Below are 24,390 nucleotides of genomic sequence, written 5' to 3'. Positions count from 1 at the left end.
GCGTCTCAGGAGGGGGAAGCAGTGCAGCACCAACACTGTTTATAGTGGGGATGGTGCGCTGCTGACCTCAACTCGGGACGTTGTGGGCCGGTGGGCGGAATACTTCGAAGACCTCCTCAATCCCACCAACATGCCTTCTGTTGAGGAAGCTGAGCATGGGGACTCTGGGCTGGGCTCTCCAATCTCTGGGGACGAGGTCGCCGAGGTGGTCAAAAAGCTCCTCGGTGGCAGGGCCCCGGGGTGGATGAGATCCGCCCGGAGTTCCTTAAGGCTCTGGATGTTGCGGGGTTGTGTTGGCTAACGCGACTCTGCAATATCGCATGGACATCGGGGGCAGTTCCCCTGGACTGGCAGACTGGGGTGGTGGTCCCCCTGTTTAAAAAGGGGGACCGGAGGGTGTGCTCCAATTACAGGGGGATCACACTCTTAAGCCTCCCTGGTAAGGTCTATTCAGGGGTCCTGGAGAGGAGGGTCCGTCGGATAGTCGAACCTCGGATTCAGGAAGAGCAGTGTGGTTTTCGTCCTGGTCGTGGAACACTGGACCAGCTCTACACCCTCAGCGGGGTCCTGGAGGGTGCATGGGAGTTCGCCCAACCAGTCTACATGTGTTTTGTGGACTTGGAGAAGGCGTTCGACCGTGTCCCTCGGGGGGCCCTGTGGGGGTTACTCCGGGAGTATGGGGTACCGGGCCCTTTGATACGGGTTGTCAGGTCCCTGTATGACCGGTGTCAGAGTCTGGTCCGCATTGCTGGCAGTAAGTCGGGCTCGTTTCCGGTGAGAGTTGGACTCCGCCAAGGCTGCCCTTTGTCACCGATTCTGTTCATTACTTTTATGGACAGAATTTCTAGGCGCAGCCGAGGTGTTGAGGGGATCCGTTTTGGTGGCCTTAGGATCGCATCTCTGCTTTTTGCGGATGATGTGGTCCTGTTGGCTTCATCGGAACGTGATCTGCAGCTCTCACTGGAGCGGTTCGCAGCCGAGTGTGAAGCGGCCGGGATGAGGCTCAGTGCCTCCAAATCCGAGGCCATGGTCTTGAGCCGGAAAAGGGTAGAGTGCCTTCTCCGGGTCAGGGGGGTCGTCCTGCCTCAAGTGGAGGAGTTTAAGTATCTGGGGATCTTGTTCACGAATGGGGGAAGAAGCGAACGGGAGATCGACAGGCGGATTGGGGCAGCGTCTACTGTGAAGCGGGCGCTGTACCGGTCCGTCGTGGTGAAGACAGAGCTGAGCCAAAAAGCGAAGCTCTCGATTTACCCGTCGATCTACGTTCCCACCCTCATCTATGGTCATGAGCTTTGGGTCATGACCGAAAGAACGAGATCACGGGTACAAGCGGCCGAAATGAGTTTCCTCCGCAGGGTGGCTGGGCTCTCCCTTAGAGATAGGGTGAGAAGCTCGGTCATCCGGGAGGGACTCAGAGTAGAGCCGTTGCTCCTCCACGTCGAGAGGAGCCAGTTGAGGTGGCTCGGGCATCTGGTAAGGATGCCTCCTGGACGCCTCCCTGGTGAGGTGTTCCGGGCACGTCCCACCGGGAGGAGGCCTCGGGGAAGACCCAGGACACGCTGGAGGGATTACGTCTCTCGGCTGGCCTGGGAACGCCTTGGGATTCCCCCGGAGGAGCTGGAAGAAGTGGCTGGGGAGAGGGAAGTCTGGGCCTCCCTTCTGAAGCTGCTGCCCCCGCGACCCAACCCCGGATAAGCGGAAGAAAATGGATGGATGGATGGATGGATGGATGGATCTGTACTTTCTACTTCACTACATTTCTACAAAACTGTCGCGTTACTCGTTACATCCAAGTCGCATTGTGTTTTTTTTTTTCCATTAAAATGTGAAGTTCAGGGACTTAAGGTGGCGCCGTAAAATCCGAGCAATAACGTGACTTAGTGTCTGTTGTCACCCATCGGCTCCACCTTTACTCGCACGCGGAGCTCCAAGACATGTGCAGTGGTTTCCTTTAAGCGTCAGTAATATAATAGTACGGAAGCGCTGCATAAATAATAAGATATGGCGACATGTAAAATCAGCAGCGCTTCGCTTTCACAGACGGTGGGGACTTCGTCCAATTTTTAACGTCACTTGGAAGGAAAGCTTAAAGAAAGGTAAGCTCCGTGGACGTGATGCTAGCAAAGCTAGCTGTATTGACTGAGACACATGTTGCATCTGCGATGACTGACATGTCGCAGATATGGGACAATGCTGTGACCAAAGTGCAATATAGTAATATGACATTCATGGACGATCCGATTCTTCTGGACGGATCTTGACTAAGTCCTATAGTACTGAAGCCTCACTGAGAGCCGTTCTTTGTTCTTGTAATGCTCTGCGTACACTGCAGTAGCTATTTTATTTCATTAAAATATCTTTATATTTAATTGGCGAATAAATAAAACAAGAACATAAGAATGCAGAGCATGCTCATTGCTCTTTGTTTTCGTCACCTGTCATGGTGGCAGACGTTGCAGCAGGAGGGAGGATGAGAACAGTCACGGTGCTCCTCCTTCTTGGTTACTTCATGCTTATTGGGCCTTGGACAGTGTTCATAGTTGAGCGTTGGTAATTGCTATGTTTAATGATGCAGACAATTATTATTTCTGACATTGGCAATATGGGCAACCGCACAGGGCGTTATTTTTTTTTAGGGATGGCAGGAGACCTGTGTATTGTGGCACAGAGATGAAAGCAAAACAGAATGAAGAGTTTGAATTGATACTTGTTAAATTTATTTCAGCTCTAAGTATTTAATATCTAGGTGGGAAAGTGAATCTTTCAGATCAATTCGAGAAGCAGTTTTGATAGGTGCACTTAATGTTATTGTCATGTAGCATGGGGTGCTGGTTTTGATTTGGCCTTGGGTTCAGTGGTCCAGACTACAACTCTGCTACGAGGCTCCTTGGTTCCATGCCCTCCTCTGCCAGTTGGATTTCTTTCAAAATAAATGTGTGGCAAAAAAGTGAAGTTCATGTTATGTTAGGACAGGACACAAGATGTTTCCATCCCTGAAATTATGATGCATAGAATCACATATATATGTCTAACCTATGTTACAGAGTAAACTCAATAAAAACATGCTTTATCTGTGGCATATGATCATATGATCGGTACACTTAATGATATTAGTGATTAGGCAATGCATTAGCAAGTACTTTTACTTTTAATACTTAAGTATTTTTAAAAACCAGTACTTTTTTACTTTTACTTAAGTAAAATGTTAATGTGGTACTTTGACTTTTACTTGAGTACATTTTTGTCTGTATATTTGTACTTTTACTTAAGTACATTTTTTGAGTACTTTCTCCACCACTGGACAAAAGTAACTGTAGAAATTTCCTTGTTAGTGTGAAAGAATGGTGGCTGAAAAGTGGAGACCATTGTGAAATATAGTATAACTTTTTAAAGGTCCAGTTCATAATTTTGGATACAAGTGGCAAATTTAAACTAGTATAGTAAATTGCCTCAAACTGCTTCCAGTTTTCATACAGCTCAGATGCCTTTTGAGGCATAATTGACACGTATCAAGGATCGGTTTGAAATCACTAATTTTGATTTGACTACAGAATATGAAATTCTGTGACAATGGACTTTCACAGATTGTACATCAAGTCAAGTCAAAGTTCATTTCTATGGCACATTTCCAACAACCTCAGCTAACCAAAGTGCTTCACAGCAAACACAACATCACAGATAGATAAATGATAAAATAGAAATAAAATTAAATTTAGTAAAAACAATAAGACAAAATAAGATAAAATTGGCAGAGATACCAAAAGCTAACAGTGTAAATAAAAACCAAACAATATTGAATTTTAGCTGCAGCGATTTTCTTCCATCCTTTGCCTTGTCTCTTTAGCTGGTGTTGAAGGTCAGAGAGAAAAGATCAGTTTCAGTCTGGACTTGAACTGACAGCTCAACAGACAGAGGGAGATGATCTGCAGAGAAAGATCTGTCCCCTCTAGTTTTTGGCCTAGCTTTAGACAATAAAAGCTGGCCAGTTGACCTTGGGGCTCTGGGTGGGCTGTTGGGCTGCTGCAGCTCACTTAAGTAAGAAGCTCCTATATAGTTTAAACACTTAAAAACAATCAATAAGACTTTAAATTTAATCCTAAAAATTTAAAACTGGGCATTCACACCTCCTTGTTTTGGTCAGCAGACAGGCTACATCATTTTGTTTGCTCTGCAGTCGCTGCAGGGAGCTCTGCTCCAACCCAAGTACAAAGAGTTACAATAATCTAAACGTGATGTAATGAATCTCTGGATAGCAGTCTCAAAATCAGGCAGAGGAAGATAACATTTTACCTTAGCGAGGATCCTCAGTTGAAAGAAACTGGCTTTATAACAGCACTTATATGCTTATCAATTTTAAACAAAGGATCAACAATCACACCCAGATTTTTCATGACTGGACGACAAAGAAAGACAGGGGACCAAACACACTATCATGTCCAAGAAGGGAACTACATTGACCAAACACTAAAATCTCAGTTTTTTCCTAATTTAGTTTCAGAAAATTTGCTCTTACCCAAGCCTGTACATCCTGAAGACAATCCTGTAATATATGTACAGCAGACTGGATGTCATTTGTAGTTACAAGTAGATAGATTTGAATATTGTCAGTAAAACAATGAAGAGACTGTGCTTTTTAAAAATACAACCCAAAGGCACCAGATACAAGAAGAACAGGCGCTAATATCAACTCCTGGGGAACCCCATTCTTCAGAGGAGACACAGAAAGTAAAATGCTGTCCTAGATTTCCAGAAAAACTCCTGTTTGACAAAAAGGACCGGAACCACTTTTTAGTGCTGAACCTTGAATGCAAGTGACTCCAGACGGGTCAAAAGAATGCTGTGATCCACAGTGTCAAAAGCAACAGACAGATTTAAAAGTACAATAACTGCTGATTTACCCATATCAACAGTTAAAAGATCATTTAAAACTTTTAAAAGGGCAGTTTCAGTGCTGTGTTCCAATTTAAAACCAGACTGACATCTTCTGTTTGTATTTTTAAAGGTTATAGAAGGCACTTATTGTTCCCTTTCAGTCGATTCACTCGGTACAACACATAGAGTATGGGATATCACGCCCCCGCGTGGCCTAACTGAAGACACCTTTAATCACGCCTTTAGGCAAATGACACGTGATGACGGGCGGCAGGCCCCGCCTGCATATAAATACGCCCCCATCACAGTCATTATTCAGTTCTTACGCTCTTCACCTCGCTGAGAACACCTAATTTCCAATCCGTGCTTTCTAGCTGCTGCTAGCTAGCATCGCTCTTGTTTTTCTTTTTCCAAAACTAGCTTAACTGCTCCTGTTGGTGTTAGCTACTGCTGCCTGCTGGTTAGCGTGTCTGCCCGCTGAGCGCTAGTTGTATTTTCTCATTTGTCTATTTTTACTTACTTTGTTTCGTGGTTCGGAATGAGCACGAAGCAAAAAATGGCGAAGCAGAAGTCTTCCGTTCGCCCCTGTCCTCAGGAGTGCGGCTTCACGCTTCACGAAAAGGACCAGCACGAATTGCCTTGGAATTGTCCATGCCAGAAGAGCGTTGTCCGACCCGGACGCTTGTGCTTTTTGTAGCCAGCTTCGGCGCTCCACGCTCGAACGGCGGGTCAAGTTTGTGCAGAAAGTGCTGGGAGAGTCTACCGTGTCACAACAAGACCCCATGCTCTTTGAGTCTATGAATCCGGTTTCGTCCGAGTCTGAAGAGGACGGAGGGGCCAAGGCTTCCACTTCCAGCTGGGCAGCCCCCGCTTCCAGCTGGGCAGACCATATGGAGTATGTGAACGGGTTAGCCGAAATGGTGCAGGACGCGGCGCCATCTCACTATCATCTCGAGGCTCAGGGTGATGATGACGTGCTAGACATCGGCCTGGAAGGTCACAGTCTTTCGGAAGACGATGACGACTTTTCCGCAGGCCAGTGTCCGTCTGCTGCTGCCGCTGCCTCTCCTGTGGGTCAGGACGACACATCGTTCCTTTCCCTTTGCCGGCGTGCAGCTAATAAGTTAGATGTCGAGTGGCCAACCCCTGCTCCTGCTCAGAAGGTGTCCCGGTTCACTGGATTCTACCTTCCGATGGAGCCGGCTGCGGTTAAAAACCGCCTGCCCATGTTCCCAGATTTTGTCTCGGAGCTAACGTCGTCCTGGAACAAACCGTTGTCCACACGTGTTACAGTGCCTGGCTACGGGCAGTACGTGGACCTGGAGGGTGCCGACAAAGCGGGTCTGGTTAATTTACCACCAATGGAGGCGTCCTTGGCAGCTTACCTGGCACCATCATACAACCAGGGTGTGGGCGGCTCTGCCACCCTGCCCTCAAAACAATGCAGGTTTTCCGCATCCCAGTTGGAGAAGACCTATCGCGCTCAAGCAACCACTGCTCGTGCCCTGAGCTCGGCCACCATGCTTCAAACTTATCAAGCTATGTGCTTGTCCGAGCTAGGAGCTCAGATGCCTCCTGATAGCCATCTGACCCCCCTCTTAAATGAGATCAGAATCACTGCGGATTATATTCTTCGCACATCCCGCTGTGTGGCACTCTCACTGGGGAGAGGGATGGCTTCCCCACTGGTTGCTCAGAGACACCTATGGCTAATGCTTTCTGACGTCCCCGATAGGGACAGGGCCATATACTTGGACGAGCCAGTATCTACAGATGGGCTTTTTGGTCAATCCCTTGATGCAATCCAAGCGAAGTTCGAGCTTAAGAAAAAGCAAACTGAAGCTCTTCATTGCATCATTCCCAGACGTGACGCTAGGTCCAGGCCCAACATGAGCGCACGCAAGCCAGTGACAGCACCGGTGCCACCAAAGAGAGCAGCACCACCTGCCGCTCTCAACACTACAATTTCACAGCCGTCAAAAAAGCATACTCCCCGACAGTCAGCTTGGAGTAAAGGCCCTCCTCTGGGTTTTCAATGAGATTTGATATCTCAAAAGAAAAAGCCTCAGTCATCTTAACGACGTGAGACAGCATGACAGAAGAGAGGAATCAGAAGCAGGGAGACCTGATTGCTGCTCTTTCGTTTATGCGCAGAAGACATCTCGTTTGTTCTGTTCAGGGTTCCAGCCCCAAGAGGCGCTGGGTTTTCCTAACACAGTCTCCCAAGCACAACACCCCAACACACACACTGTTTGCACCTTCAGCCCCAGGTTTAAGTGGGTTAAATGTTTTTCAAAAAACGAGGGAAAATGTTCGGAATGTTTGTGTAACTGTTCCACATGTTTCAATAAAGAGTGCAATTCCCTTGCCAAAATATCAAAAGCAAAACATTGTGTGCCACAACGTGCACAACAGTCAAACGGAGCTGCTCCTCTCCGTTCCAGCAGAGGGCAGCACCTCCTTGCCAACAGTGCGTCGGGTCAGCTGTCTGGCTGCACACGTACCTCTGTGGCGTGCCTGTGCACTTTCTCCATGGTTGGAAAGGACCGTTGCTATGGGTTACCGGTTGCAGTTCCGGATAAGACCCCCCCCCGGTTCCAATCGGTTATAAACACAACTGTAGGATCCGAAGCAGCGAAAGTTCTGAGGGACGAAATAAACACGTTGTTGGCAAAAGGAGCAGTGCGTGTGGTTCCCACTTCGGAAGCAAACAGAGGTTGGTACAGCCGCTATTTTGTTGTTCCGAAGAAGGGAGGTGGGCTACGTCCCATTCTGGATTTAAGAGTGTTAAACAAGCACCTTCGCAAGTACAAGTTCAAAATGTTGACACTGAGACAACTTTTGAACGCTGTCAGCCCAGGCGATTGGTTTGCAACAATCGATCTGACGGATGCTTACTTTCACGTAGCAATACACCCTGAACACAGGCGTTTTCTGAGGTTTGCTTTCGAGGGAATAGCGTACGAGTACCTGGTCTTACCCTTCGGTCTGTCGCTCGCCCCTCGCACATTTAGGAAATTGTGGAGGCAGCGCTAGCCCCTCTCAGAGAAAAGGGAATTCGCATTCTGGCTTATCTGGACGACTGGGCCTTAATAGCCAGTTCCAGAGAGCAAGCGGCAGAACAGCTGCCGCAGGTGCTGTCCCACATTCAAGCCCTGGGATTCTCAGTAAACTTTCAGAAAAGTTCACTGAACCCGAGTCAACAGTTCTCATTCCTGGGGCTGGAAATATGCTCCCTGTCAGCTCGAGCTTGTCTCTCAGAGCACCGGGTGACCGCGTTTCATCGGTGCCTCGCTCAGTTTCAGTTGGGGTGCAAACTGCGCTTCCGGACTGTTTTACAGCTGATGGGAATGATGGCCTCCATGATCGCAGTGGTGCCGCTCGGACTTTTAAAAATGCGTTCGATGCAGCGCTGGACACGCTCTCACCGGCTGTGCACGTCACGGCACCTGCACAGAAGGCTGACGATAACTGCTGCTTGCATGTCAGCCCTTCGGCCGTGGAGGGAGCCCGGACTGCTGTACCGTGGGTCTCCAATTGGCAGGGTGTCCTTTCGCAAGGTGTTGTCCACAGATGCCTCTCTGAAGGGGTGGGGGGCAATATGCGATGGTGTAGCGGTGAGGGGGGTCTGGACATTAACCCAATCAAAGCTCCACATAAACTACCTGGAGTTGCGGGCGGTCCTGCTGGCCCTGAGGAATTTTTGCAGGGTTCTGATGAACCAGCATGTTCTGATAAGGACAGACAACACCACTGTGGTGTCCTACATAAACAGACAAGGGGGCACTCATTCACTTCCTTTGCTGAAATTGTCTCACAAACTATTGCAGTGGTGCAGCGTTCATTTTCTGTCTGTCAGAGCAACTCATGTTCCTGGGCACCTGAATTTGGGGGCGGATCTGCTGTCCAGGGGAGGCCCACTGGTGAGGGAGTGGAGACTGCATCCATCCGTGGTTGCGCAGATTTGGCAACGGTTCGGCAAAGCTTCAGTGAATCTCTTTGCCACCGAAGCCAACACCCACTGCCCCCTATTCTTCTCCATAACGGATCACAGCGCTCCACTGGGAGTGGATGCCCTGGCTCACCCATGGCCCAATGTGCTTCTGTATGCATTTCGACCATTGGAAATTATTCTGCCAGTACTGGACAGAGTACGCAGATGGGGCCTATCCTTGATTCTGGTGGCCCCTCACTGGCCAGCAAAGTCATGGTATGCAGAAATAATCGGTTTGCTGGTAGTGGAGCCTTGGAAACTCCCCGCCCGCCGGGATCTCCTCTCCCAGGCAGGGGGGGGAAGTATTTCATCCACACCCAGAACTGTGGATGCTGCATGCCTACCTGCTGAGAGGTCCAGCTTGTTAGCTAGAGGCCTTCCTTTAGATGTGGTTGCAACCATTCAGGGTTCCAGAGCAGCTTCCACGAGGGGTTTATATGCATGTAAATGGCGTATTTTTGAACAGTGGTGTCACAGCAAAAACATTTCCCCCTTCCAGTGCTCCATTGTGGATGTTTTGACATTCCTACAGGAGCTGGTGGATAAAGGTCTGTCTTTCTCCACAATCAAGGTTTATTTGGCCTCCATCTCTGCTTGTCATGTTGGCCTTGATGGAGGGACACCAGGTGCTCATACCCTGGCTGTGCGTTTCTTAAAAGGGGTCCGTAGACTGAGACCAGGGATAAAATCTAGCGTTCCTTCCTGGAATCTCACTGTGGTCTTGGATGCTCTTTGTAGCACTCCATTTGAGCCCCTTGAGTTGGTTGATTTGAAATTTCTATCATACAAGACAGCTCTGCTTCTTGCTTTGGCAACTACAAAACGGGTTGGGGACCTGCATGCACTTTCAGTGCACCCCTCTTGTGTTCAGTTTTCAGCTGATGGTTTAGAGGTCACCTTAAGACCAAATGCTGCATATCTAGCATTTTAAGATGATTCCTTCGGATTATAGCACAATGACCATTGAGCTTTCTAGTTTTTATCCCCCTCCTTTTGCTTCTGAAGAGCAAGGAAGGCTGCATTTGCTGTGCCCAGTGCGTGCACTGTGTCTTTACATCAATCGCACTCAGAATGTGCGACTGTGTGATCAGCTGTTTGTGTGTTTTGCCAATCCAGCTAGAGGAAAGGCTCTGTCCAGACAGAGACTCTCTCATTGGGTCGTGGAGGCTATTTCTCTTGCTTACAACAGCAAGGGCCTCCCTTTACCTCATGGTGTGAGGGCACATTCAACCAGGGGTGTAGCGGCATCCTGGGCCCTTTTCAGAGGGGTCCCTGTGAGTAACATCTGCGCTGCAGCCAGCTGGTCGTGACGATAAAACCGAACTTTTGTTCGGTTTTATCGTCTGGATGTGACAGCCCCTTCTGTGGCTCACTCTGTTCTTTCTGCAGGGTTGGAGGTTTCAAACTAACTCAGTGCATTTGTCAGGTTTGATGGCTGCTCCGCGGGGCGTGTATATATGTCCCATACTCTATGTGTTGTACCGAGTGAATCGACTGAAAGGGAACGTAATGTTATGCATATAACTACTGTTCCCTGAAGGAGAGGAACGAGGTACAACACCTTTTTTCTGCCCCGCTGTTTCAGCTTGGCTCGGTGAAGAGCGGCCATCGAACTGAATAATGACTGTGATGGGGGCGTATTTATATGCAGGCGGGGCCTGCCGCCCGTCATCACATGTCATTTGCCTAAAGACGTGATTAAAGGTGTCTTCAGTTAGGCCACGCGGGGGCGTGATATCCCATACTCTATGTGTTGTACCTCGTTCCTCTCCTTCAGGGAACAGTAGTTATATGCATAACATTACGTTTTTCTTCTCATCCCAATTTACTTTTTGGAGACATTTTGGGATTAATGTACATCGTGAGTTTGGTGAAACATTTGCTAAACAATATACTGTTTCACGGTTTTCATATGCAATAGATGATGTTGGTTATGCTGGATCTTAAGTTTATCCGCTAAGCTGAAAACTGACACTGAAGGCTTCCTGACAAAATATCAGCATCTGATGTCTACTGAGTGAAAACAGACTGCCAAAATGATTATCCTGCCATTCTCAACCATGCTATGTCTGTCTGATTACCACATACTGTACAATTGTCAAAAAATTTTGGCATCCTGTGAATGGCTTTGTGGTAATTACCAATGTACTCAGGAATCAAAATTTAAATGACATGACAATTTGAAAGTCGTAGTTCAGCTTTGGTGCAATATTCTGTCCTTGCAATATTATATTCATAATGCACACTTAGTGCATCTAAAACCACTTTATGTGGACTATGTGGTTTGGAAATTAACTAAACCAAAGTTTGCAAATTAACTCTTCTCCTCTCTCAAAGTTTCTCATTGAGGCATTAAAAATAGAATATTTGAACCATGAGGCAAAAGTGCCTTAAATAATTTAAATGTTTTTATTAATGTTGTGCTTGTGGTTTTACAGATCCAGGTGCAAATGCCAAAATTCTCCACCCATATCTTCAACATTCTTAAAGGGACAGTATTATGTGTTTTCCAGACTCATAGTACAATTTCATGGCCTAATCAAGTAACTGTTGCCCCCAATTGTTAAAAAGGCTTTATATATCAAATATGACCTAAAACAAATTTTATTTCTGATTTTGCACCTTGAAATTGGGCCTCTCTCTGTTTAAAAATTTGTTAAAAATACTCCAGGAATGTATTTGATGAGGAAATAATATAACATGAATTAAACCTCAAAAAAGTCAATTTTACATGATACTGCCTCTTTTACCCTGAAACAAGGGAGAAATAATGTTAAGGTTTATGGTAAAAAAAAAATGACAGAGAAATGCCTTCTGTCATCATTAAGAGAAAAGCTTTGGGACATAATTTGATGGATTATCCCATTTTTATTTGACCTTTATTTAAACAGGTAATGGGATCAAAAATGCATTTGGTCAAAGACCCAGCAAAGATGGAGAACATGTATAAAATCACACTTACATAAAGGAAACAGGAAATGAAATTATATTTTGTCAAGAGAGACTTCATCTTTTTAAACACACCCATCTAAACATAATTTTGTTTTTCAAATTTATGTTATGAAAAGCTAGTTGCACACACTATGAACATTGTTTCCCATATATTGCTGACTTTTAACTGTCATACTCACCCATGAAAAGGAAAAATGATTCCATGTACCCTTTTTAAATGAATGTGATGTTTGTCAAACATCCTATTGTTATCAAATCAAATCAGATTTTATTTGTATAGCACATTTCAGCAGCAAGGAATTTCAAAGTGCTTTACATAATTAAAAAAAACAGTATGTGACATTGAATAAAGAGTAAGAAAGAGAAGGAGATTTAAAAATAAGATTAATAAAGATAAAAAGATAAAAACATTAAAACACCCGCACCCTTTTTAGGACTTCAGCTAAACGTCATTTAACTGGGATTCTAACCCTCTGGGACTTTAGTCAAAAGCACCATTTGACAAGGACTCCAACCTCTAGGTTTTTAGTTGAAATGCCGTCAACTGGGATTCTAACTCTCTGGGACTTTAATCAAAAACGCCATTTGACAAGGACTCTAAACCTCTAGATTTTTAGTTAAAACGGCATTTGAAACATGGCAGAAAATAAAACCTGTTTAACTCCAACAAGGGTGCGTTCACACTGCAGCCTGAAGTGACCCAATTCCGATTTTTTTTGACGTAATGCGACCTGTATCCGATCTTTTTATGGCAGTGTGAACAGCACAGGTCGGATTCTTTTTCGAATGCGACCCATATCCGATACGTATCCGATTCAGATACGACCTAATGTTCAGGTCGAATTCATCCGAACTGAGCGTCACTGATTCTCAACAAATCTCACTATTTCGCATCCTGATACGTGCAAGCGGGAAGAAAAACAACAACCATGAAGGACTATATGAGGAGGAAGTTGTTAATATGTTGCTCCGGCCAGGCAACAACTTCAAATATGTAAGCTAAGCTCCACCGTTAGCCTCCATGTTTACTTCCGCAAACACTGAGCACTTCTTTTTATGGCGGTTGGCAGAACACTGAGAACCCTGATGCTATTGCGCCCTCTAGTGCGCAGGACGGAGTGGAGGAGGAAGGAGAAAATAAGAGTTATTTTCCCATGTGTGCCTCCAAAAATAACTGTTTGCACCAGAACTGCAGGGCGCTCATGTGATTTGTGAGTTTGTTATGGATTAGATTCCTTATGGGACAATTTTGTGCTTTTTGTCGCACACAAAAGGACTGTTATTTAATTTTCATGAAGCTGTTTTTCAAAAGGTTATTCAAGTATTAAAAACATTCAGCAACATTTCTGTCAGGATCTTGGGTTGTTTTAGTGTTTTGATTATTTCATAGCAGTTGGATTATTCTGTGTTCCTTAGTCTCTTTCTTTGATTGGATCAGTCTAGTTTCTGTTTTACTTTAGTTCGGTTCTTCTTAGTGTTTCTATTTATGTTTATTTCTTGTCTCCAGTTATTCCTTGTAACTAGTTTCATTATGTTTCATAGGTCTGGTTATTCTTTAGTGTTCGATTTATCTCCTTGTGCCCTCTCCCTTGCCCCCTGTGCCACGCTCTCTCTCTCTCCCTGTAAGCTCATCAGCCTCATTCATTCATTCATTTTTGTACTTTCTTGTTTTTTTCATTTTTCATTAAAACAATCTATATGACACATAATCCCAGTTTCTTTCTGCATTTTGGTCCATCCTCAAACTTGCAAATCATGACAATTCCAAAGTGTTCAATGATATCCACAAAACACTGTGATTGCATAGTGGTAGTTCTGTTGGACCTCAGTGTTGACCATGGCATATTACTGGAACAACTGGAGAGTTGGGTCGGACTCTCAAGTCCAGTACTCAACTGGTTCCAATCTGACATAAAGAACAGGAATTTCTTTATTTCAATAGGAAACTTCTCTTAGAAGTGCACAGAAGTCACTTTGGTTTTTCCAGGGCTCTATCCTAAGACCCCTCTTATTCAATATCTTTATGCTCTCACTAGCTCAGGTTATAGCAGGAAATAAGATTAGTTATCATAACTGATGATAAAGATGACACTCAGCTCAGCATTACTATGTCACCTTTGATCCCATCCAATCATTGAACAGATGCTTAGAACAGATACATGTGTGGATGAGCCAAAACTTTCTTCAGCTGAGCAGAAACAAAACTGAAGTTATTGTCTTTGAACCTAAAGAGGAACAATCTAGAGTTATAGATCTAGAGTCATAGATTTGTGAGTTTGTTATGGATTAGATTCCTTATGGGACAATTTTGTGCTTTTTGTCGCACACAAAAGGACTGTTATTTAATTTTCATGAAGCTGTTTTTCAAAAGGTTATTCAAGTATTAAAAACATTCAGCAACATTTCTGTCAGGATCTTGGGTTGTTTTAGTGTTTTGATTATTTCATAGCAGTTGGATTATTCTGTGTTCCTTAGTCTCTTTCTTTGATTGGATCAGTCTAGTTTCTGTTTTACTTTAGTTCGGTTCTTCTTAGTGTTTCTATTTATGTTTATTTCTTGTCTCCAGTTATTCCTTGTAACTAGTTTCATTATGTTTCATAGGTCTGGTTATTCTTTAGTGTTCGATTTGTCTCTGTAGTTATATATCTAGAGTCAATGCACGACTTCAGTTGTTCCATCTGGAAACTAGAGTTCAGGCTGATCTCTGACCTGAACCTTCAGAGCCATGTCTATGGTTTTTATTCTCTCTTCTTCCCGGATTCCTTGATGTCGTCACTGAATCAGCTGAGCCACAAAGACAAAGAAACGCTTTCCAAGTACAATCATAACAATTATTAGATGGACAAACTAATGAAGCTGACATAACTCATAATAAAATCACAAACCAGGATCCAATCCAATATTTACCTTACTCGACAGACATCAACACACCAAGACAAACTTACGGGGAAGCATTTCACCGATGCACCGTTCCCCGGAGACAGCATCACGGGTAACCCTGGAGCGATCTGAAGTTAAGGTTCCGGGTCCTATACTTTTAAAGGGTATGTATGATGTCTATGTGTTTCCCTTCTCTGCTGAATTCAAATTAGGGGACTGTCCTTAGCTAAGTTCATATAAATCTAGTTGACTGTTTTCCAGTAAAAGCCTGTTTTTTTAAGCTCAAAGAAGCGTTATTTTCTTTTGAGCGAAGACTGATGTTTTTTATGACCCTGTACTGAGAGGAAGCTCTTCTCTGTTGACAGGACCAGATTGTTTTTACACCAGCTGTTAAATCTCATCAAGGTGGTCAAAAGGTTAAACTCACACACAGAGCCACAACCCCCTGTGAATGCCTGCTCAGTCCACAGGGAAGCTAGCTGTGTTTTAAACTATAGAGAACTACAAGCTAAATTATTTTAATTCGGCTTAATGCATTATGTTTCAGTAGAAATATCCTACATAGGACATTATGTAGGATATTTCCTACATAATGTCCTATGTATTTGGAACCAAATGTTCTTATTTAAAACACGATTCATTTTGTCTAATATTTTGAACATATAACCAAGTCTAAAAACCAGCATATTTAAAATTTTCTTAACAGTAATTTTTGGGAAAAACTTTACTCAGTATTTTAACTTCACTGTACTTTTTTCTTTTACTTGAGTAATATTTCTAATTAAGATCGATGTTGTGTAACCTGGTTGTATTTCTCTTTTGTTATAATTACACAAAATGTTTTTTGGGGGTATTTGTATTGTTCCTTATCTGACTGAAACACCTCTGTCATTGTTTTAACCGTGTTACTTTAAGATCGGAACCCCCTCCTTTTTATTTCTTCTTCTGTGTGTGGCAGGAGGCTGCACCTGCTGGCAGGGTGATATTATATTTCTTTTACTGCCTGTATTTTAACAATTTGTTTTATTTTTATTTTCCTTAGAGGACCGCCGGTGGTGCCTCGAACCTGGAGGTGGCGTCCCTTTTTGGTGTGATTGTGCAGTGCTTTACACAAAGGGGTTGAGGGCATTTCAAAGAGTGAGTGATTTCACAGGTGTTTGTTTTGATTTCTTTGATTTGGAGCCTACCATCCAGGACCTGGTTGTACCCACCGGTAAGCCTAGTTGGATTTATTTTGTGTATTTTCTTTTTTTATGTACAGGTATTTTTATTCTTTGAGATGATAAATTATTGACTTGAAACCTGTCTCTTGCTGATTGCAAAACCGGACATGCGTCCTTCTGTTAATTCCTGGGTGATAACCCCAGGTGGCGTTGTTGGCAACAAACTAATTATATGGTCAAAACCACTGAATGCCACATGTGGTATTGTCTTTAAATTGTTTGCGCCCTTTAATACCCTCCCCTTTGTCATGTTGTCCTGCGGGAGACGTGTGTGTTTTTCATCTACCGTAAATACATTCAGTTTATTTATAGATCTATTAAGTTAATTTGTTATGTACTTTTGTTTTGTGTAGGACTTGGAGCGGGCAGCCTATAACACGGTTGTTTTCTGTATTTTGTTCTCGTCAGTTCTTGTCAAAATAAATCGAGAAATCATCCATTTTAAAGACAAACTGTGTCACGGCCTGATCACTCAACCAGCACAACGCAGAAAGGATCTGATTACTGTTTCTGATCTTTAGAGACATTTCTGATCTCTAAAGTGTCTAACTAGACTTTAGAGATCAGAAACCTTAGATTTCTGCAATGAAGATAATGTTTATACAAATTTGAGCATAATTACTCAACCTTTTATACGTGTCACTTTATTGTTTACTTTGTAAACCAAACAGTTATTTTTTGGGAAGGTTGCTTAAGGTTTGTTTATGTATTTATATTAAAGTCTTCCAGAATAAGCCAATGCCTGACGCCATAAGGCCAGATTAACGTCTACCCAGGTCGACTCTTCTTATTTGTCTATTTCATTTAGGAGTAACAGAGTTAAAGGGGCATCAACACAAATGCAAACATTTATAAAGATTTTATTTGTAAAAAGAAACTGGAAGCCATATTTTCGTTTCTGTCCATCCATCCATTTTCTTTACACCCTTGTTCCTTAGTGGGGTCAGGAGGGTTGCTGGTGCCTATCTCCAGCTAACGTTCCGGGCGAAGGGCGGGCTACACCCTGGACAGGTCGCCAGTCTGTCGCAGGGCAACACGGGACAACCAACCATCCGCACATACACACACTCACGCCTAGGGAGAATTTAGACAGACCAATTAACCTAACAGTCATGGTTTTTTTGGAATGTGGGAGGAAACCAGAGTACCCGGAGAAAACCCACGCATGCACAGGGAGAACATGCAAACTCCACGCAGAAAGATCCCAGGCTGGGAATCGAACCCAGAACCTTCTTGCTGCAAGGCAAAAGCTCTACCAACTGTGCAGCCCCATTTTCTTTCTCATCTTCCTTGCAATTAGGTACTGCTTTCTTTGAGTCTACACAGAATTTTAACGTAGGCTGTAGTTAGTTGTGACATAATCAACGGACTGGTATCTGTAACAAATCTTTTTATATTGATTTCTTATTTCATTTTCTGTTACATAAAATCTGTAAGAGACATTATTAAAGATGAAAGGCATGAGCAGCACCAGATTAGAAGCTAACTTTACTGTAGATTGTCAAAGTCAGGATAAAGTAGAGGAGTCTGCAAATAAAAGGTCATTTTTCATGTCACTCACTTGGAGTGTTTCCCTTCTTATTTTCCCTCCAAAACTTTGCTAATTTAACTCTCCATCCTTCTTTCTCTGATCCACTCCTATCATCACCTGTTTCCTCTCCTTCCTCTTCTCATCTCTCTCTCTATCATCACTTCATCTCTGCCGTGCCATCTCTCCCCATTCCCTCCCTTACCCTCTTTCCTTTTCTTTTTCGCCATGAAATGGCTCATTAGTTTGCTCGCCATACCATCTCACGTCAGTCTGTCCTTCACATCTCGCTGCACTGCAAATAAGTCATTTATGCTGCTGCGTAGCTCCCCCTCTCCCCATCGCCTCCACCTCCCTTTGTTTCTCTCCCCCTCTTGCAAACTGCACCACCACCCTCCATATGGTTTCATCATCATTTTGCAGTAGCACCAGGAAAAAGACATCCCTGCCCGAGCTTTGAACACGCTGTAAAACAGGAGCATTCGCAGAGTGAGGCTGCAGACTTTTTTTAAAGGGGAAGGGAGGCGCAAAGGGACGAGAATTATTCCAAGCGTAATGATACCGCACTTTGATAGAGGGGAAAGGAAAAGGCCAAATTGTGGAGGACTAAAACCTAAGCTGCTCCTGAAAAGCAGGTAAATGCAGAGATAATAAAGGAGATGCTTGGCATTCATGGGAGTGGATGGTGCATCAGCGGGGAGAAATCTTAGCGAGAGTGTCGACTAGAGCTAGCTCTCTCACCTTCCTGCTTTGGAGCCAGCAGGGCATCTGAGTACTTTTATGAGGAGGCGGCTGGCAGAGGAAGGAGGGGGAGACGGTTTGACGATGGAGGTCTGGGAGACACTTGGCATGAAAGTGAAATCTGCTCTGTGATGACTAAAAGTTGCAACATGTAACTTGTACTTCCAATCACCGTCAATTCACAGAATCAAGCTGAGATAAATTCTGGCTCTGTCACTCATTTCCTTGTCAACTCCTTTGTTCGTTCCATTTTTACAGACAAATAAACATTTAAGGCATGTTTCTTTAAAGGGGCAGTATTATGTATTTTCCAGGCACATTTACTTGATTGTTTAGAACAATCAAGTAAATTTGTTACCTTCAGTTGTAAAAGGGCTATATATATCAAACAAGGTTTAAAAGAAATTTGAGTAAATAAAAGTTTTTTAAAGGGGCAATCTTATGTAAAATCAAGTTTTTTACATAAGATTGCCCTTATCTATAGTGTTAATCCCTCATGGCAAACATATCTGGCATGTTGCTTTGATTGTTTCATGCATGTTTGATAAATCTTTTAATCTCCCATGGCAGCCATGTGGGTTTGCCAAAGCTTAGGGCACCAAACCAATATTATGTGCTGAAGGTGGCATTTCAGAAAGAGCAGGGGTTTTTAAAGAGACAGAAGAAGGAAAACTTCAAGGCATGAAATCGGTATATTTTCATAATAACTGAAGGTAACAGTTACTTTACTGGGCTATAAAATGGCACTGTGTGGCTGGAAAACGCATAATACTGCCCCTTTAAAAAACTGTCGGCAAGTATTTCTCTAGCTATTTGGAGTATGGAGTAAAGCTATGCCACCTCTCTGTGGGTCAGCTGGCTGAATGACCACTGCTGCACTTTTTTCTCTCACTATAAACACCCACACATCCACATTGTTGCTACAAGCTCCAGAGATAGGATTTAGCTTAAAGTACATTAGTATTCAAAAAGTATTTTGATACCCCATAGAAAAATACTGAAAGACCGAACAAAAAAATACAATCCACTTCTTTTTTCACATGCTTTGAAAGTTTGATGCGGCTAATAGAAATTTTTATCAAGAGGCTCTGATGAAAAGAACAGAAGAACCTCGAGAGCAAATTTGCCTTGAGACAAAAGTGGCATTGAGAGCAACAACGTCAGTGTCAAGTGTTATATAACTTCATGGCTTCTCATACTTGAAAAAGGAGGACTTGAAGAGACTTCAGGATTAACTCAATCTATTTACACGGGTGAACGGGAATCAATGAAGAGATGAAAAACCTACAAAACACATACATTTTGAAACATATATTTGGTTTAAAGTTAATTTTTCAATTCCATTATTAACTTTAGACATTTTCTTTCAAAATTTTCAAAATGGATTCAATAATTAAATTACTGAATCCCTTGTTTGGTTGAATCAAACAAATCCTACATGAAGTCAAATACTTTTCTAATTTAGAATTAAGCTTGTTTCTTCTCTAGGACATAGGTTTTTACATAAATTAAATATCTTACATGCATTCAATAGAGCCAAACTGTAAAAACCAGAAGTGCAAACTGTTCCTTCAATAAATTCTACATTTATTTTACTAAAATGCAAAACCAAATTGAATTACATCTTCACTGAGTCTAGTGAAAGGCTTACCAGCAGTCCTTATTTACGGTAATCCAAATCTTTTACCCAGGAATTTGATCTGTTAGCCTTTGAAATGCTGCTTTGGGGACTTGTCTGCCTTCTTCAGCTCTGTTGCAAAACCAGCCAAATGCTTGGTGGATTTTTTATATTACCTGAGTTCAGGGTGCTGCTGATGGGACCAGATTTCTTTCACCTGCTGAAAAGTACGGAAAGAGAGACTGAGGACACCCGCTTCGGATGTTATCATCCCATAGAATGGCCATTATCAGTGGTTATCAGCCCCATTGAATGGCCTCAGTTGGCCCCTGCTCTGCCTGCTAGCAGGCTCAGTAGGTTGTTATCAACCATTTGTATCGGTGATAGCAGCTTGTCGTTGATAGAACCTTTTTTTTTAAGCTTTTCTAAAAACCTTTATTTACAATTTATGTGGTAGTTTGAACAGGATATTAAGAATATTTACTACAAATACATGTCAGACGTATCGGTCATAAGACTTTAATTCGGTATTTAAAAATAACTCAGTAAAATATAAAACCGGAAGGTTTTTGTTGTGGTTGTTGTTAGCTTGATTTAAAAGCCTTTTTTTAATTTACCAACTATTTTTGATTGCATGCCAAACTGTTCTGTAAACGTTTTAATACTTTTGATTGAAATAATAAAAATAAGGACGGATCCCACAAAAACCCAAGAAGAAGAATAAGCTGACGTCATCATATACGACACTTGCACTCCGGTGAGTAGAAACCTGCATCTGTCAAAATGTTTTTGTACTCTAAAACCAAAAATAACTCCAAAGTGTTACGTTATAAAGTTATTGATAGTAGTTTTAGGACTTAATGGCAGTAGGATTGTGAGGCGAATGGTTGAAGACACGTTTGTAAAAAATCTTTTGCAGGAAAATATATGGTGAAAGCTAGCTAAATAAGCCTCTCTGAGGCTAATTGTACCTGTACACTGTACCTGTGCTTAATACGTTTAATTAGCCATCATAGAGTCACATAATAGTGTTTATAGTCATGCTTGTTGTTGCCACTTTGTAAAATTCGAGGGTCGCTAAAAACATCAGTGCCCTTAGGCTGTGATGATCTTTAAAGTTTTGTTTATGAACCCCGTCTGAATACACTAATTGCAGCTAAGTCATTCACTTGAATTAAAAATGAAATTGCATCAGTACAGGCAAATTTCTTTCCTCTTGTCTATGTTATTGCTGTTGCATGCAAGATGAAAAGAAGAGCTGAGAACCTGATCTTTGAACAGACAGAGACCATAGGTCAGGAGCAGCCTGGGATGCTTACTGAGGAGCATCCAATGATGACACCAGAGAACCAGGAAAAGACTGTAATAGTGCTTGATCTTGTTCCTGTTTCTCCTCATGTTGTCCCATCCTCTCAGTCTTTTCAGAAGAAGAAAAGACCCAGAAGCACCTCTCCGGCTGCCTCTCCTTCCACTCCGTCATCTGTCTCCCCCCATAGATCAGCCACATCTGCATTCATGTCACCTGCTGACCATGCTGTCTCCTTAAGTCAGGGTGGCCGATAAGAAGAGAAAGCATAAGTTTTGTTTTCTTTACATTCATGCATCCAACATGTTAACCTCTTTAGTACAATTCATACCTGTGGAGATCCCAGTTAGAATTTGTGATTGTCCATCAGAGTGTTTGAGGATCAAACCTGGACAGGCAGTCACTGTGGTCATGCTCAATGGTATAAATAACAATTTTTGAATGACTCAAAACCAAAATATAAAAAATTATATTATTAAAATTTCAATAACTGTCTACTTTGTGTGAGTACTTTAACGTACATATCCCAGAAGGGCTGTTTGACTGAATTCTTGAGTGGTTATGTTCTTCAACATTTTGGTGTAACTGGTTAAACACACTTGAATCAAAAGGCTGAGGTACCACCTCATTCATTCAGAATTCAGATCATCTGAAGTCCTGGTAACATCAAAATTAATTGAGTGAGATGTTTTGTGCCAGAGAAACACATAAAACTTGAAAGACTCCTATTCCTGATGCCTGATATTTGGACACTGTTAAGGAAGAATTTTTATATTACAATTAAATTTAGCAAAACTCTGGCTCTGATTCTTCCTTTTGATCCCGGGTTCTCTCGCGTGGCCTCGTGTGGGGACAAAAACACAACAATGCGTGTTGACATCACAGAATTACAGAATTTAATTAAATCAGAAGAAAGTACAAGATAGTACAGGAAACTGAAGAAACACAGATACAAACATTGTTACCTGAGACAAGAAGACAAAGAAATATCAAGGACGTCCTTGGAGAAAGAGCTGGTGCAGAAGTAAAATAAATCAGCTTTTTTCTAAATTGTTTCCCTTGTGCACAAACTTTTATACCTGTAGGTGTGTTTTCCTCTTTAACGTATTCAAATAAGGCGTATCTCTACTTGACCAATTGGAAGGCATCTCTGGCCCTTTTAAATTTAGAAAAAGTCCCGCAATTTGTTCACAAGATCAAACACCTTTTGTTAAATAAGGTAGAAGCAGACTCTTCGAATTCATGGTGGTTTATGGCTTTCACAGATCAGAGAAACAGATGCAGGGACCTCATGTAGCTGTGAAATTCTGGTTTCTCTTCTGCTCTGCCAGGAACAAACCTTTAATACTGTACTTTTAATTCAATGAAAAGTTATCTCCAAAAACCCAATTTGTTCTTCTGCACTCAGCATCTCCAAAGTTTAGTCCTGATATCAAACCAAAACTTGATCAAGTTTTGGTATTTTCTGTTAATAGACAATATTAACAGAAAATAATGAAGTACAATTCCTGTTTCTAATTAGGAATTAGAAACAAATAAGAATTAAGACATTAATTCACCATAAACCTAAGTATTTTCTAATACTAAACAAAACATTTTCATTTGATTCTAATATAGTCAGAAATAATACAATTTCAAATACATTCATCATTGACTAAATTAATTCTAAAACAAGATAATAGAATTTTCAGTCAAAACATGTTATTAATAACTAAGAAAAATGTCTTACAAATTAAATGTTAGTGATTTAAAACATTTTTTATGTTATATTCAATTTTTTCACCATGTCAGATGTTAGTTTTGGAAGACTTCTCATTCTGGTTACGTGAACCGACCAAAGTTCCCTTTCTCAGAGTAATTCAAGTGATACTGTCCTCCACCTTCCTGCATATGTTAATTTATGACCTCCTGTCTTTAATGATAAGACCCCAGGGGTCTGAGCCAAAGCTCTCCTGCAGATCTCTATTCTCCTTTGTACTTTAAATGCTTAACCCAGCAATAGTTCTTCGGGTTTTAAATCACTAACACAAACCTGTTCAAACTTAAGAAATTCGTTCTAAAAGGTTTAAACTGTGTTAAACACTAAAAATAGTCATTTTTCCTCAACAACACCTATGTCCTACTTTATGTTTTCTTTTTTTATCTCTTATTTTAAATCAGACAGGTAAGATCTCGACTGACAGCTTCCTGATCTCTGTTGTCTTGTCATTCATTTCATTTTTCTTGAAGCCAGATTAAGCAAAACCTAATCACTGAGCATACAATATTTTAAGAAAGGAATAATTCAGAGTTTTTGGTCAGTTAATATGACTTCGGTCTTGATACAGCAGTGGCTGTGTTGTGTGATAGTTGTAATAAAGGCACCCTAAAGTCATTGTGGGTATATAATGGTGTTTCAGCACCATTATACTGTAACATAATGGTGTTACAGGTAAAAACCAATTGTCATTTCTGGCCTTGTGCCTCACCTCATTTCCTATGCCTTCTGAATCTGTAGATTCATTGGGGGAGATGATGTGTTGCAATATAACATCGAAGAAGAAGTTTAAACTATTTCGGACTTCAGTAAGAAAAAAAAAGTAGGACAACACATCCTTCCTTGAAAAACCCATAAATAAGTGGATGCTCCTTTTATACCTAGATTTGACACTTCTTCTTACCCAACTAAAATGGCTGCCAGTTGATTTATACAACTGGCAGCTGTATAAATCTGCCAGTTTATAATTTAACTAACTAACCCACTACCTACTAAAATAAAAAGTATATATATAGGCCACACTCATCTATAAGCCACAGATGTCCATGTGTTACAACCTCTCCTAAAGACCACCAAGGGTAAATTCTGGCACTGGGTGTAACACAAAATCAATAATTTAAACAGTTGATGTCGGTAACAAAATATAGTTTATTTTACAATTCAGGTAAAGCCTCAATCACAGGAGGTACACAACACAGGAAAGCTTTAAGCTACAGGGTTTCCAAGGCCAAAACAACAAACAAAACACCCCCTTTTAATTATAAAATAAAACAACCACTTTCTGAAAGAAAATACAAAACCAGAACTCCCTCGCTAACCACAAAACAGGAGAAAACAGTAGTGATGGGTCCGGCAATACCGATGCGTCGGCGCATGTGTCAAGCCCACAGACCAAATCCCATGTCGGTGTGCGTATTGGTTTCAGCAAGTCACGTGACCGATACAGGAACTGTTTCGAAATGACATTAACGCGCCAAACTGTGTTCATAAGGAAGAGAATCTGCCAATCTGTCAAAAGC

General features: G+C 42.2%; 1 protein-coding gene across 1 annotated transcript in view; it reads left to right on the top strand.

The window, feature by feature from the left end:
- The window catches only part of LOC145552129 (uncharacterized), a 35,098-nt gene extending 12,929 nt beyond the window's left edge, over positions 1-22,169 (top strand). The window contains exon 4 of the mRNA XM_081608529.1: positions 14,738-22,169. Coding sequence (XP_081464655.1) covers positions 14,738-14,830 — 93 coding nt within the window. The 3' untranslated portion in view covers positions 14,831-22,169. The remainder of the gene's footprint in view (positions 1-14,737) is intronic.
- The last annotated feature ends 2,221 nt before the right edge of the window (positions 22,170-24,390 follow it).

Source organism: Poecilia reticulata, chromosome 7 (genome assembly GCF_904066995.2).
Source record: "Poecilia reticulata chromosome 7, P_reticulata-male-v2, whole genome shotgun sequence".
Lineage (NCBI taxonomy): Eukaryota > Metazoa > Chordata > Actinopteri > Cyprinodontiformes > Poeciliidae > Poecilia > Poecilia reticulata.
This window is presented reverse-complemented; position numbering and strand designations above follow the sequence as displayed.